Genomic DNA, 15,343 nt, shown 5'->3' with positions numbered 1-15,343 from the left:
ATCACCAGGTGGGGTCTTTGTATCCAAGACTCTCCTAGAACAAATAGGAATCCTCCTGCCTCAACCTTTCAGATGCTGGCATTACAGGTGTGATCTATAGATCAAGCCTGGCTTGTAGCCCTTATTTTGTTTGTTTAATTCATATGCTTACATATTTGTGTGCATTTTTTTTTTTTTGGTTTTTCGAGACAGGGTTTCTCTGTGGTTTTGGAGCCTGTCCTGGAACTAGCTCTTGTAGACCAGGCTGTTCTCGAACTCACAGAGATCCTCCTGCCTCTGCCTCCCAAGTGCTGGGATTAAAGGCGTGCGCCACCACCGCCCGGCTCAAATGTTTATTTTAATAAATGAAAAGTAAATACTGCCCGGCGATAGTGGCTCATGCCTTTAATCCCAGCACTCGGGAGACGGAGGCAGGCAGATCTCTGTGAGTTCGAGACCAGCCTGGTCTACAGAGCTAGTTCCAGGACAGGCTCCAAAGCCACAGAGAAACCCTGTCTCAAAAAAACAAACAAACAAAAAAAAACGTAAATATTTAATTGAGAGCTTGATGATGTTGGCCACTAGTAAAATTGCCCCGTCTGCCAGGGCTGTTCCACAGAGATACTCTGTGTCAAAGAAGTTATAAATAAATAAATGGAAAAAATAAGATTCAATTGAGAATTTGGTGATGTAGCTTACTAGTAAAAATGCCCTAACATATTAGACACTCAGGTTCAGTGCTCAGCACCATAAAAATAATGTAAATCTACTTGCTAAGATATTTTAATACAAATTTAGTTTAGTTACTCAACAAATACAAATTTAGTTTAATATAAATTTAGTTTAGTTAGGCAGTGGTGGTGCATGCCTCTAATCTCCTAATCTCTTCACCCCAGAGGCAGGGATCTTTGGGAGTTCTAGGCCAGCCTGGTCTACAAGAGTTTGTACCCAGAGAGCTAGGGCTGTTATACAGAAAAACTCTGTCTCCAAAAACCAAAAAGAAGGCCGGGCGTTGGTGGCGCACGCCTTTAATCCCAGCACTCGGGAGGCAGAGGCAGGCGGATCTCTGTGAGTTCGAGACCAGCCTGGTCTACAGAGCTAGTTCCAGGACAGGCTCCAAAAAGCCACAGAGAAACCCTGTCTCAAAAAAACCAAACAACAAAACAAAAACCAAAAAGAAAAAGAAATAATTTAGTTGTGCATGCCTATCATTGTAGTCCTTAAAGGCTGAGGTAATAGGATTAGCATTTCACATGTAATACTGACGTTTACAACAACAGAATTTACCACAGGTAGCACTTGGGATGCAGAGGCAGGTGGGGCTCTATGCTTTCTGGCCAAACTTGTCTACTAGCGCTAGTTTCAGGACAGGCTCCAAAGCAAAAAAAAAACCCTGTATTGAAAAAAAACCAAAAATATATATATATACATATATTAATAGATTGGATCAAAATATTTCCTAAATCTCAGAGGGAGTTGGATACCTGAGTTCCATTCCCCTATGCCACATCTTAAAAAAGTTTTCTGGTCAGTGAGGGGCCCTATTCCCAGCACTCAGGAGGCAGAAACGGGTGGATCTCTACAGAGTGAGATCCAGGACAGGAAGGACTGGTTCACAGAGAAACCCTGTCTCAATAAACAAAACAAAATAAAAAATGTTGCTGGCCAGGCTTGGTGGTGCACACCTTTAATCTCAGCACTCAGGCAGAGTGCCAGGTAGGCCACAGTGAATTGGAGGCCAGCCTGGTAAGATTTTGTTTTAAAAGAAGACGTTCGTTTTATGTGTGAGTGTTTTGCCTGCATGCGTGTGTTTATATGCAGCACATGCGTGTTTGGTGCTCTGAGGTAGGCATCAGAGCTTCATAACTGGAATTATGGATGGTGTGAGGCACCAGGTGGGTACTGGGAAACTGAGCCCAGACCGACCGTCTAGAAGAACAACATGGTCTCTTCACCACTGAGCCAGCTATCCAGCCTAAATAGTGAGTTGAGGCCAGCCAAGGCTGCATAGGAAGACCTTGTCTCAACACAGAAGCCAAGATTCTGATGCTGACACGGAACTTCCAGTGTGGATGTGGTGGTTGCATTTTAGAATGCTCATGTCATTGCAGTAAGGAGTTCTCAGCCTGCAGCATTGTTTGCCAGCAGACCCCAGGGTGTCTGAGCCTAGGCACCAGGGAAGGTGAACGTTCCCAAACCAGGGTATGGATTTATAAAGCTTTCTGTTTAGGGTTAGAGATAAGGAAGATTTTTTTTTTTTTGAGACTGGGTTTCACTGTATAGCTTTGAAACCAGTCCTAGAAGTCTGTCTGTAGACCAGGCTGGCTTCGAACTAACGGAGATCCACCTGACTCTGCCTCCCAAGGGCTTGGATTAATGATGTGCACCACCACTGCCCAGCCCTGGCTGATATTTCTTGTTTAAGTCTAGATTTGAAGTAAACTGAGCCAACATCCAATTGTCTATGTAGCCGGGGCTGGCCTCAAACCCTTGAATATTCTGCCTTCCAATTGATGAGATTATAGGCCTCTCTCAGCTCTCAGCTCTTACCACGCCTTCCCTCTAAGTTATTGCTACCCCCTCTTCCCTGCCTCCTGAGTGCAGGGACGGCACCTGCATGCCAGCACTCCTGGCCCTATGGGGTATTGAAGGACACACATTTCCCCGAAGCTCGAGTGTAGCTTCTAGGATGTGCAGGACTCACTTCTCACTGGACATGAAATGCAGCACACAAACTGGAAATGGGTGGTCATGAGATGAGCTGTGGCCGTGGATGCTTGAGAGACCATTCTCTTGGGACCAGCAGGAAGTTTGAAGGGTTTGTGGTCCATTGGAGCATTGAGTGGAGTGAGTTAAATTGAGGTCTGTGCCATTCTCAGAGCAGTGACTGTCCCAGGGTTAGCTCCCCTCATGGATGAGAATAGTGTCTCAGCACCTTTTCATAGAATGGGCTTCATTCTTTTTTATTTTTTGGGGGGTATTTCGAGACAGGGTTTCTCTCTAGCTTTGTAGCTTGTCTTGGAACTGGCTCTGTAGACCACAAACTCAGAGATCTGCCTGCCTCTGTCTCCTGAGTGATGGGTTAAAGGAGGTGTGTGCCACCACTGCCTGACTGAAAGAGTATCTTTCTAAATGTTGCTCCAGGAACCTTCTTACTGAAGATTCATCAGGATGAGCTTCAAGTCCCCACTCACACTCCAGGACCTGGCGGAGAACAGCCTCCTGAGGAGCAAGACTGTGGCAATCTCTAATCTGGACAATATACCCTCAGTTTTTTTCCCATCACTGTTCAAAAAGGCCTGCAGAAAGGAAAAGACTAGCATTGTGAGGGCAATGGTGCAGGCCTGGCCCTTCCCCTGCCTCCCACTAGGAGCCATGATCAACAGAAATGATTCCTACAGGAGAATCTTAGAGATTATCCTGTTTGGACTTGATAGCGTGCTTTGCCAGAAGGTTCCTCACAGGTGAGTAGATCTGGATGCCCTGAAGGAAGGCCTTGGGAATTAAAAAGCAGAGACAGCTGGGGACAGGTAGAATCAGGGTAAGAGAATGGACTTATAGTGGGGTGGAGATTTAAGGGGACCAAATTTGAGAACTCCAGAGGCTTTGGCCATTGCTGAGCCCTCTGGGAAAGGGCTGTGGCTTATGCAAGACTCATGAATGAGCAGAGACTGAAAGACCCAGTCACTGTGCATCCAGGCACTAGAGTGGGACTGGCTGGACTTAAGGAAAAGAGAGTGGGAATAGAGCAGTGGTTAAAGCCTCCATGCTGATGCTCTTCCCTGCTCTATCTACCCCAGGAGGTGCAGACTGAAGGTGCTGGATCTTCGGAGAATGCCTTTGAGGATGTGGGACAATTGGCCTGTGTTCAAGGCTCCTGACTGGAGTAAGAAGCAAGCAGCGGTGGGTCTTTCAGAAACGGAGGTGAAGCTGCAGGTGAAGGTGGCTATAGACCTGGTCCTGACGCAATGCCACTTAAATTCCTTGGAGTCCTTTGTGGTTGAGTGGGTGGCTCAGAGAGAAGGTCTGTGTCTGTGCTGTAACTATCTAGGGATCTGGTCTCTGGCTACTTACTACCACGAAAATGTCTTAAGGAAATTGGACCTGAACTCTGTTCAGGAACTGCATTTGTATAATATGAATGATCTTACCTGCCTACTTAACTTTTCCCCTTACCTGGGTCGTATGAGGTACCTGCGCAGTCTCCTGCTCTCCAGCCTTTGGCCATGGGGCTGTGGCACACCAGTGGAGAAACAGCATGTTGTTACCCAGTTCACCTTGCAGTTTGTCAAACTGAAGCACCTCCAGGCCTTGCATCTGGAAAATGTCTTCTTCCTAGAGGATCACCTAGACCAGCTCTTCTGGTAAGGAGGGGCGTCAAGCAAATCCTTGTTTCTTAGACATTAGTGACCACCTACTCTCTGTAGCCCTGGTAGATTAACCTTGCCATAGCATGAGAATATCAGAGCATTGTATTGACTCTGCTGTCCTTGAGCGGAGTCTCACGTAGCTACTAATCCAAAGGAGTAGGGCTGAGCTGCGGTTGGTGGTTTAGAAAGAGGTACCATGCTAGGAAGCCTCTCAGGAATGAGATCTAGTAAGAATGGGGTCTGATTTCTTTCTTAGCAAGTGTCTAAGGTGAATGGGAAAAAGGAAAAGGAGGAGGGCCGTGTAGGGGGGACTCTGTACTCAGCTTGCTTCCAGCTCTCCATCTCGGACAGGCTGGGTTTGGAGATGAGTTGTCTGTGGTCCAGATTGGGAACAGGATTGTCCAGTACTCCCCTTAGCCCCCCTCTTGTCTCAGCGCCCTAGGAGCAGCATAGGTGTGGACCACCATACCTGGCTTTGTTTGGATGTCAGAGGGTGAGGATATGGGAAGTGTGATGTCCCAGTTGAGAATTAGGGTCGGGGTGAAGTGCTGTGAAGAGGCAGGTCTGTGAACTCATAGGCAGATCCTGCCTGCCTTGGTCCTCCCTGTGTGGAAGGGAATTGCTGTCTTGGGTTGAGCTGATCCTACCGTGATGGTGAAAGGCCTCAGAACAGATTAGATTGAGCAGACTCTGTCATGGAGCATGGTGGCTACTGGCTTTCCTTGTGTGATTAAAAGGATCTTTGACCACATGCATATTCCCCAAACTGTCTTCTTGTTTTTTTGTAGGTGCCTAAAGACTCCCTTAGAGACCCTGTCGGTGACTAACTGTTTGATCTCAAACTCAGACTGGGCCAACATGGCTGAATTCCGGTGCACAAGCCAGCTAAAACATCTGAGTGTGAAAAGGGTCCAACTGACTCATTTTAGCCTAGAGCCCCTGCAAACTGTGCTGCGAAAATCTGCATCTACTCTGCTATCTCTGGACTTGGAGAACTGCCATTTGTTGGACTGCCAACTCCGTGCCATCCTGTCCTCCCTGAGGTGCTGTACCCAGCTTATGTGGTTTAACTTCTGTGGAAACCATTTTTCGGGGAATTTCTTGAGGGAGGTGAGAGATCATGAGATAACCTTGAGATCAGAAGGGTCAATGGTAGTCTTCATCCCTGGGTGTGATGATCTGTCACTAGAACTTTGAGGTGGTTGTCCAGCCTTGTTTGGAGTGTGTAGAGATAAGGGGAGAGCTTTTAAACAACCATAGAATTGTCTTCGCATTTGGAGGGATGTGTGTTGTGATGTGCGCATGATGTGTTGGGACTTGTTGGGCATATCAAGCACATATTAAGCTTCATGTACATATGAAGATCTCCTGTGGACACCCGGGCAGAAAAGGCAATACAAGTTGTCTGAGAAAATATATCACACATGGTTTTAGACTGGAACCATCAGTTAGTTCTCCCTAGAGGATTAACCTGGTGTCCATCTTTAATCTAATACAGTCCTATGACTTTTGGTTGTCCTGCCTTTACCTTCTTAGTGCTGAGAATAGGCTTGTACCACCAGACCTGGTTATCTGTCTGTTAAAGAATTGTGTGGCTGTGCCTTGCGTTCCTCAGGAAAATAGTAGCATTTAATATCTGCCGTTTGTGGGGTCTGGAGACTTGACTCATCTGTTTAGAGCACTTGCCATTCTTGCATAGGACCTGGTTTGATTTTCCTCATGCCTCTGATGTGGGATCATCCATAACTCTAGTTATAGAGGATCAGATGACTTCTTCTGGCTTCCGGGGCATGAGACACATGTGGTGCATAAACATACATGCAGGCTAAATCATTATAACCCATAGACCTAAAATCATTTAACAATTGTTTTGTCCTGCTGAGGCTGGATGACTGTCTTGTCTGTGAGTCAACCGCCACCCAGCATTACTGTGACATACATGGTAAATCATGTATTTACACTCCTAAATCCTGTCACTTAAGAGTTTATGAATGGAATAGGGTAAGTAGATGTTAACCCTAGCAGGTTTTTTTCTGGGGAAAAGAAACCCATAGTTTTTCAATTCCATAGTATGTGTTGACATGTACAACGGTTATGTTGATGTGTTGGGGCGTCCTGAACCACGTTTTAGGAGTTAGTTGTATAGGGACCTAGAATTGATCTTGGTTATCATTGTCTACCTCGAGAACCAAATCCCTGGCCTGAATATATAGCTTCCTGCTTACCAGGCAAGCAAGCAATGTACATTCTATTACTAAGCTACATCTACAGCCTCCTCTTTAATTTTGTAGTTGTTGGTGTTTGAGATTGTCTCTTTTGGTAGTCCTGTAACCTGGTTTGCAACCAGGCTAGTCTCAGCGGAGAGAAAACCATGGCCTGCCTTTGCCTCTCAGTGCTGGAAGGATCCTGCCCCACCAAGCCTGGCATCTCCTCTTCTTTCACCCTTAGCTCCACGGTAGCCTGCATTTCATTGTCTGCAGTGTAATGTGTGATTAAGCTTGGAACAATTTTTGAATTTTATTAAGTAAGATCATCGTTTTAGTGAATTATAGACAACAAAATTGATGTAGTATGGAGATTTATTGTTATTTAATAAATTCTGATGTGTTCTAAAGACTGTGTGTATCTGTTTCTGAAAAGTATGTTCACTGCACATGAGTGTTTTTCCTGCTTGTCTCTGTATCACGTTCATGTAGTACCTGGGAATCCAGAAGAGGATGTCATTCCCTCAAACTGGAGTTACATGTGGTTGTGAGCTCCTGGGTGGGTGCTGGGAATCAAACTCTGGTCGTCTGCAAGAACACAGGCTCCCTAACCACTGAGCCATCTTGTAGTTGTTAGCCAGGCGCAGTGGTGCACTCTTTTCAAATAAAGGCTGTAACAGGAGTCTCTTCGGCTTTCCTTTGAGAGTGGTCTATAATTTATTTCATTTTCCAGTCAGGCCATGAACTTGCAATCCTCCTGCCTCAGCTTCCTTCCTCCATTAGAGCCAGCCTGTCTCTCTGAGTCCTGCTCTCATTACATTCACTAGTGTTTGAAGGGACTTGTTGGTTCCAGGGTGATGGAGGTGGGTCTTCTATCTGTTGCTTTCATTGGTTAATTAATAAAGAAAACTGCTTTGCCTGATAGGACAGAAAAATTAGATAGGTGGAGTAGACAGTACAGAATGCTGGGAAGAAGTGAAGTGAGACACAGGCTATAGCACTCCTATCCAAGATGGACGCAGGTTAAGGTCTTTTCTGGTAAGCCACCCCCTCATGTTGCTACACAGATTGTTAGAAATGGGTTAATTGCCGGGCAGTGGTGGCACACGCCTTTAATCCCAGCACTCGGGAGGCAGAGGCAGGCAGATCTCTGAGTTCGAGGCCATCCCGGTCTACAGAGAAACCCTGTCTTGAAAAACCACACACACACAAAAAAAAGAAATGGGTTAATCAAGATGTGAGAATTAGCCAGTAAGAGGCTAGGGCTAACGGGCCAAGCAGTGTTTAAAAGAATACAATTTGTGTGTTGTTATTTCGGATATAAAGCTAGCCGTGCCAGAGCTGGGTGGCAGGACGCAGCCCGCCACTTCTACTACACCAGGGCAATAGACTCTGGGACTCAGTGTTGCCTGGGGACCATCCCTATGGGGCCAAATCTGAAAAGGTTCCAGGTAGTGGCCACCATGGTGCCAGGGATACATTCCTCACCTTGCTTTCTTCCAAATTGCCACAGCTGGCACTCTGGAGTTTTCAAGGTTTGTATACAATTCACTTCCCTAAGGAGTGATGATGCTCTCTGGGCATGCCTCCCCCCACCCCCGTCCCGTGATTTCATCTTACAAAGGATGTCCACTGAGCTGACAGTTCCTGAAACTTTCCCATACTTTCTGGGGAAACCAAGGTTGTATTCCCTTTCTGTCACAAGGACAGATGGCTCCAGGCTTATGACAATTTTTTTTAAGCCAGCTTCTCTACATAAAATGGTTGACCTGGACCTCCATATGTAAAGAATGCTGACCTGTAAATCAGAGATCTGCCTGCCTCTGCCTCCTAAGCACTGTGATTAAAGGCGTGTACCACCACCACCTAGCATATGATTTGTCGTTTATGTTTTGAATGAGAGGTCTCCTGCCTTGAAAAAGATGATCTTATACGTGTTAGTCAATGAAAGATCTTGAATTGTGGTTTGGGTTTATGTCATTTTTTGTTTTTTGTTTTCCATACAGGTTTCTCTGTAGTTTTGAAGCTTGTCCTGGAACTAGCTCTTGTAGACCAGGCTGGCCTCGAACTCACAGAGATCACCTTCCTCTGCCTCCTGAGTGCTTGGATTAAAGACATGTTTCACCACCACCCTGCTTTTTTTTGTTTTGTTTTTGTGGGTTTGTTTTTGAGACAGGGTGTCTGTCAATGGTTATCAACTTATGAGTCTTGACCCCCCTGCCAACTCTCTTATATCAAAAATATTTACATTACAATTCATAACAGCAAAATTACAGTTATGAAGTAGCAATGAAAATAAATTTATGGTTGGGGGGGGGTCGCCACAAATGAGGAACTGTATTAAAGGGTCACAGCATTGGGAAGGTTGAGAACCACTGCTCTAGTTTTGGCTGTCCTGGAACTCACAATGTAACCAGGCTGGCCTCTAACTCACAGATAGCCACCTGATTCTCCCTCCAGATTGCTGGGGTTAAAGGTGTGCACCACCTTAAGAAAATGTCCTGTAGAGGGGAAAAAGGTATGTACCACGATGCCCAGACCCCAGGCATGTAACAGGAGCAAGCGGGCTGCATCCTGCCGCACAGCTAGCTTAACTCCTGAAATAACCACACAGAAATTGTATTAAATTACTGCCTAGCCCATGATATCTAGCCTCATCTTGGCCAACTCTCACATCCTGATCTAACCCATTTCTACCAATCTCTGTATAACACCACGAGGTCGTGCCTTACCGGGAAAGATTCTAACCAACATCAGTCTCTGGAGGGAGCTTCATGGCATCTGCCATTCTGCCCTTCTTCCCAGAATTCTGTTCTGTCTTCCCCGCCTACCTGAGTTCTGCCCTATCAACTAGGCCAAGGCAGTTTCTTTAATAACCAATGAAAGCAACACAAATACAGAAGGACCTCCTACACCACAGGCAGTTTTACAGTTTACTTCCTTGTTCAATGCCAGAAGTACAAGGATGGACAGGAATTCACTGTGTAGGCCCATCTCGTCTCAAAACTTGTGTACTCCACCAGTTCCCTCACATGTTGGTACTACAACCCCAGGGGACAAAAGGAGCTTTAATTAATAGAGAGACATCTGGCTGGCCTGGACCTCTCTATGAAGACCAGAATGGCCTCAAACTCACAGAGATCCACCTGCCTCTGCCTCCTGAGTGCTGGGATTAAAGGCATGTGCCACCACCGCCTGGCTGCTTGGAAGTATTTGAAGACAATATATAATGCTGCCCCAAATTCCCTCAGTTGTGCCAGCTGGGTTCAGCAGGGTGAATGGACACCGTGGGAAGGTTCGGTGTAGGGTGTTTCCTTTACTTCCTGTGAAAGCCCGAGTGCTAGAGTTAAAATCATGCTCAAGAGAGCTCCGCACAGCCTCTTCACCATCAACGGACAGTCCTCAGCCTTCAGGCTCCCAGGTATCCACTTCCCAGTGAGGATGGATGGAGAGGAACAATGGTTGGATTGGATGCAGCAGTAGGGAATGTGGGCCCTTATGAAAGGATCCTGATGCTGTCATTAGGAAGAGTTTGGCCTTGAGACCAAGAGGTGCTGAGTGCAATGGGGGTAAACGAGCATCTTTTTCATTGCCGTAGTAGTGACTGTGGCCCTGAGTTGGTTGCTGTGATAAAGTAGACTTTCCCAAGTCCTTGACTTGAAGCATTTTTTTTTTCTGGAAACTTCTGTAAGATATGTCTTGAAGAGCCACCAAGATGAGCTTCCAGGCCCGGTGGTGGCGGTGCATGCCTTTAATCTCAGCACTTGGAAGGCAGAGGCAGGTGGATCTTGGTAAGTTCGAGGCCAGCCTGGTCTACAGAGTAAGTGCCAGGACAAACTCCAAAGCTACAGAGAAACCATGTAACATAAAACAAAGAACAAAACAAAACAAAAAGATGAGCTTCTAGGCCCTACCTACACTCCTGCAATTGGCAGTGCAGAGCCTGCTGAGGGATGAGTCCTTGGCCATCTCTGCTCTGCAGGACCTGCCCAGGGTGCTGTTTCCATCACTGTTCAAGGAGGCTTTCACTGGCGGATTCACGAAGATTGCGAAGGTAATGGTAGCACCTGGCCCTTCCCCTGCCTCCCTGTGGGATCGCGGATGAACACCCCTGATCTGGAGACCTTGAAGGCTGTGCTGGATGGCCTGAATATGCTGCTCACACAGGTTTGGCCCAGGTAGTGAGGATGAGGGACTCTGGCAGTGGAAGGAAGAGACAACTGGGGTCAGATAGTGTAGAGTAAAATGGAATCAGATACCTGATGGCACTATTTCGGTGTTTGTTGACTGTTGCTGAGCAATCTGGTACGGAACTCTTGGATATGGGGCACAGCTTAGAACGTAGACACAATCAAAGTAAAAAGACCTTATCCATGCCTCCTCCTACAATCGAACCAGAAGTAGGACCAGATTGGGTTCAAGGGTAATCAAATAGAGAGAATAAAATAGAGGGTTATAAGAGCCCATGCGTGAAAACCTTCATGTATCCCCAGCAGTGCACAAAGGGAACAGCTGACTTTGAGATGTAGACTAAACCAGAGGCTGAGAACCATGCTGGCCTGTCTAGTGAAATGGATACCTGTTGTAACTACAGGACATGTAAGCTAAAAGTGGTGGATTTGGGGGCCAAGCCTCACAACGTTTGGCATGTATGGGCTGGAGCTGAAGATCATGCCTGCTTACCACAGGTCACAAGGAAGGACCAACAACTGGAGGATCTTTCAGGATCGGAGGTGAGACAGCCCTTGAAGATAATAATAGACCTTTGCATCAATTTCCACAAACTTGATGGCTATCATACCTACTTGCTGTAGTGGGCCAAGCCACGGAAAGTTGCAGAGTTAGGTGTTGCTTGCCCATCGTATCACAGAACTCCTGAAAGTGTTTGAGCCAGACGGTATCCAGGAGCTGGAAGTGAATTATGGTGGCAGCCGGGAGTTCTGGCATAGTTTTCACCTTAGCTGTGCCGGATGAGAAATCTTCGAAATCCTTGTTATAGGAGTCTGTGCGAATACCAGCTGTGATGAGAGAGCCTTTCCAGAGATGAAGTATGCCAGCCGGTTTCTCCCTCAGTTCTCCAGACTCCACTGTCTCCAGCACCTCTGCATGAGCCAGGTCTACTTTGTCACTGGCCAGATGGAACACTTGGTCTGGTAAGGAAGGACAGAGAGCTGGTTGTGCGACTGCAGCAAACCTTGCTCTTTTACACTGGAGGTTAGTGGGCGCGTGATGTTGGCCAGCTACTGAGGATTTAACAGTGAGGGAGGCATCCACACCCTTATTCACGATCTTATTTCTGCTCTCCCTGCATCAGGGTCTCAGAGGACCACTCAGGAAGCAGAAGACTGAACTGGGGTAGGGGAGGAGTGGAGAACTACCATGCTAGATGGCCATAGGAAGCTTGTCTCAGCTAAGGGGATGAGAACAGGGAGCCCAGAAAGAAGCTAATACTCCCCCCTACCCCAGTTTCCAGGCCAGCAGCTAGGTCTGCCTCTAATTCCCCTTGTGTGAAAAGCTTTTTTTGAGCCCAGATAAGGACTGAACAGGTGAAAAATGACTCTGGAGTTGAGGGTAAGGGGCAGAGAGGAAGTACTGTGAACAGGGACAGTAGTGCTGTTCTTAGATGTAGGGAGTAGGTGAGTCCCGCAGTTGGTACACAGTGATAGGTCTTGGCTGGGTTGGTCCATCATGTGTGCCTTTTTGGCCTGATGCAGACAGCACTCTGGCTTTCTGCATATGAAAGGAAGTTGTAGAGTGATGGGCTGTACCAGTATCAAGTGATAGGCAGACACCTCAGCCCAGAGGGGTAGCTTGCATCTGCTGATTTTCATAGGCAGGATCTGTGGTACTGACCTCCAATATGTGGTATATGACTTCCAATATGACCCATTGACCTTGGGTCAAGTGGTCCCCTCTACTCAAGATAAACATTGCCAAGAACACATTCCTATACCATTTGCCACACCTAACCTCTTGGTCTCTCTCTAGGTGCCTAAAGAGCCCCTTGGGGACTCGGTCCATCACTCTCTGCCTGTTCACACAGTCAGACTTGAACCACGTATCCCAATGTCAGCCTCTGGCAGCTCAAACACCTGAACCTCAGTGATGCTCCATTATATCATTTATGTTTGAAGCCCATCCAAGTTCTCCTAGAGAGCCTACAGCCACTGTGCAGAGCCTTGAATAAGAAGACAGTAGGCTGGAGGACTGCCACATTAGTGCCCTTTTGCCTGTCCTGAACCAGTGCTCCCAGCTCACCAAGGTCAGTTTCTAGGACAGTGACATATTCATGCTCATCCCAAAAGACCTTCTGGGCCGGGCGGTGGTGGCGCACACCTTTAATCCCAGCACTCGGGAGGCAGAGGTAGGCAGATCTCTGTGAGTTCGAGACCAGCCTGGTCTACAGAGCTAGTTCCAGGACAGGCTCCAAAGCCACAGAGAAACCCTATCTCGAAAAAAACCAAAAAAAAAAAAAAACCCAAAAGACCTTCTGCAACCACACAGCCAACCTGAGCCAGCTGACCCATAAGCTATACCCTGCCCTTTGGAGTGCCATGACTATGGTCAGCTCATTTTAAAGATTTGCCCAACTTTGTTCTCTACTCATGAATATGCTGAGGGACATAAGGCAGCCTGAGAAGATGAGCTTTGGTACTGAAGTCTGCCCTAAATGTGCTGAGCGCTGTGCCTGTAACCTGGAGACCAGACTATGTCCTTCTTGGCATCTGAAAAGTTATTCCTGGGCACTGAGAAATGAGATCAGGGTGGGTTGTGTCCTCAAGGGGGCACAGAGAAGTAGGTTTCAGGCACTGGTTAATTTCTCTGAAATAAAATTAACACAGGGATTTTTTTTTAATTAGAAGTAGTCATGGTATAAGCTGGACATGGTGACGCACACCTTTAATCCTAGTCCTTGGGAGGCAGAAGCAAGTGGATCTGTGTGAGTTCCAGGCCAGACAAGACTACCTAGTGAAAAAAGAAGAAAGAGAAAGAAAGAAAAAGAGGTCATGTTGACCCCAAACAATGTCCATAGGAGGATATTCTGTGACCATAGGGACATAGGGAAGATAAAGGCACCATGTTGTTTGACTAATGAAACCGAAGTCCAAGAGCCCTTAGCATCAAAATATACAACCAGGCTGTCATATCAGGGTAATATATACAGACATGCAGACTGGGTAGTAAGGCAGACACACTGTCCAATGGACCAGTATGGAGGAGTAGCAGAAGCTGGCAGTCCAGGACACTGTGAGGGACCCTCTGCTCACTGTAATGGTCAACGTTGCCAAGACCTTATCAAGGTAAGACCCGGGATCATCAGGAGTCGGACTTGGTTTTTGTACCCGGAGACTGCTTCCAGAGAAATTTAGCTGACGAGGACTCACCTAGCGTGGGTGGCACCATCCTATAGGCTGTGGTCCTGGAGTGAATTAAAAACAGAAAAGTGAGTAGAACATGCCAGGCAGTGGTGGCATACACCTTTAATCCCAGCACTCGGGAGGAAGAGGCAGGCAGATCTCTGTGTCTTCAAGGCCAGCCTGGTCTACAAGAGCTAGTTCCAGGACAGGAACCAAAAGCTATGGAGAAACCCTGTCTCGAAAATAAAAAATAAATAAATAAATAAAATTAAAAAAAAAAAAACCCCAAACCAAAACCAAAACCAACCAAACAACAATAAAAAAAAAAACATGTACATTCACATCCCTTTTCCCTGACTGGACCTGTCCCCACCTGCTCAGACTCTTGATACTACCTTTCTCTCCGTGAACTGTATCCTCTCCAACTGTGACCCAAATAAACTTACGTATCATAGGCCAGGCGGTGGTGGCACACACCTTAAATCCCAGCACTCAGGAGGCAGAGGCAGGTGAATCCTTGTGAGTTCGAGGCCAGCCTAGTCTACAAGAGCTAGTTCCAGGGCAGCTAGAACTGTTATACAGGGAAACCCTGTCTTGAAAGCCCAAACATAAATAAATAAATAAGCCCACATATCAAAGAGGTCTGGGGAAGAGATAAGCTGTAACGCAAATATAATACTGCCTCTGCTTCCTCTATGGCATCACAGGGAGGTCCTACCATACCGAGACTATAAGCCATATTTCTGTGGGACTGTGTTGCTCCTAACCTGTAGCTGGCCACCTGCGCACAAAGGCCTCCAAATACATGGGCAGATTTCTCTCATGGTCTTCCTAAATTATTAACTGGATCTCTGAACTTGTGGGTTTTCAAGATCTCAGCTATTCCACCAGGTGGTGGTGTTGCACGCATTTCATCCCAGCACTTGGGGGGCAGAGACTCCGAAGACCTGCCTCTGCCTGCAGAGTGCTGGGATGAATGATGTACATCACCACTGTACAGCATGCGGTTGTCTTCTTTAAGACCTAAAAGAACGATGTCTAAAGTGACATCTTGGGACTGGGAGATGGCTCAGAGGATAAAGGCACATAGGGACAAGCCTAGTGACCTGAGATTTACTAGAACAGACCCTGTCAAGTTATCCTATGACCTGCACACTTGTTGTATGGGTTGTGTTTGCAAGTGTCTCATTTACCAGTAGTAATGGATTAAGTAAAAATGCTGCGGGTTCCTGAGTGGCTACAGTGGGCAGTGGGCCATGAGACCATGCCACAGCTCTTAGAAGGCAGCTGGTCCCGGGCAGGGAGCCATGCGGGGGGGGGGGGGGAGGAGGGGGAGGCGAGAGACAGAGACATGGATAGGCATACCATGCAGAGTGAGGTTGAATTTTATTCAGTGGGTTATGGAAGGGAAGGGGAGAGGGTTTAAGGGAAG

The 15,343-nt window shown here is 46.9% G+C and overlaps 1 protein-coding gene across 1 annotated transcript; it reads left to right on the top strand.

Annotated features, from left to right (window-relative positions):
- Window positions 1-3,150: 3,150 nt before the first annotated feature.
- Window positions 3,151-5,546, top strand: LOC121441768 (preferentially expressed antigen in melanoma-like protein 1). The gene is made up of 3 exons (XM_041643048.1): window positions 3,151-3,443; window positions 3,780-4,343; window positions 5,138-5,546. The coding sequence occupies exons 1-3, from the start codon at window positions 3,151-3,153 to the stop codon at window positions 5,544-5,546; spliced, it is 1,266 nt and encodes a 421-aa protein (XP_041498982.1).
- Window positions 5,547-15,343: the final 9,797 nt, after the last annotated feature.

Source organism: Microtus oregoni, unplaced genomic scaffold (genome assembly GCF_018167655.1).
Source record: "Microtus oregoni isolate MIOR12 unplaced genomic scaffold, Mior012 000081F_ref0000091, whole genome shotgun sequence".
NCBI classification, from domain to species: domain Eukaryota; kingdom Metazoa; phylum Chordata; class Mammalia; order Rodentia; family Cricetidae; genus Microtus; species Microtus oregoni.
This window is presented reverse-complemented; position numbering and strand designations above follow the sequence as displayed.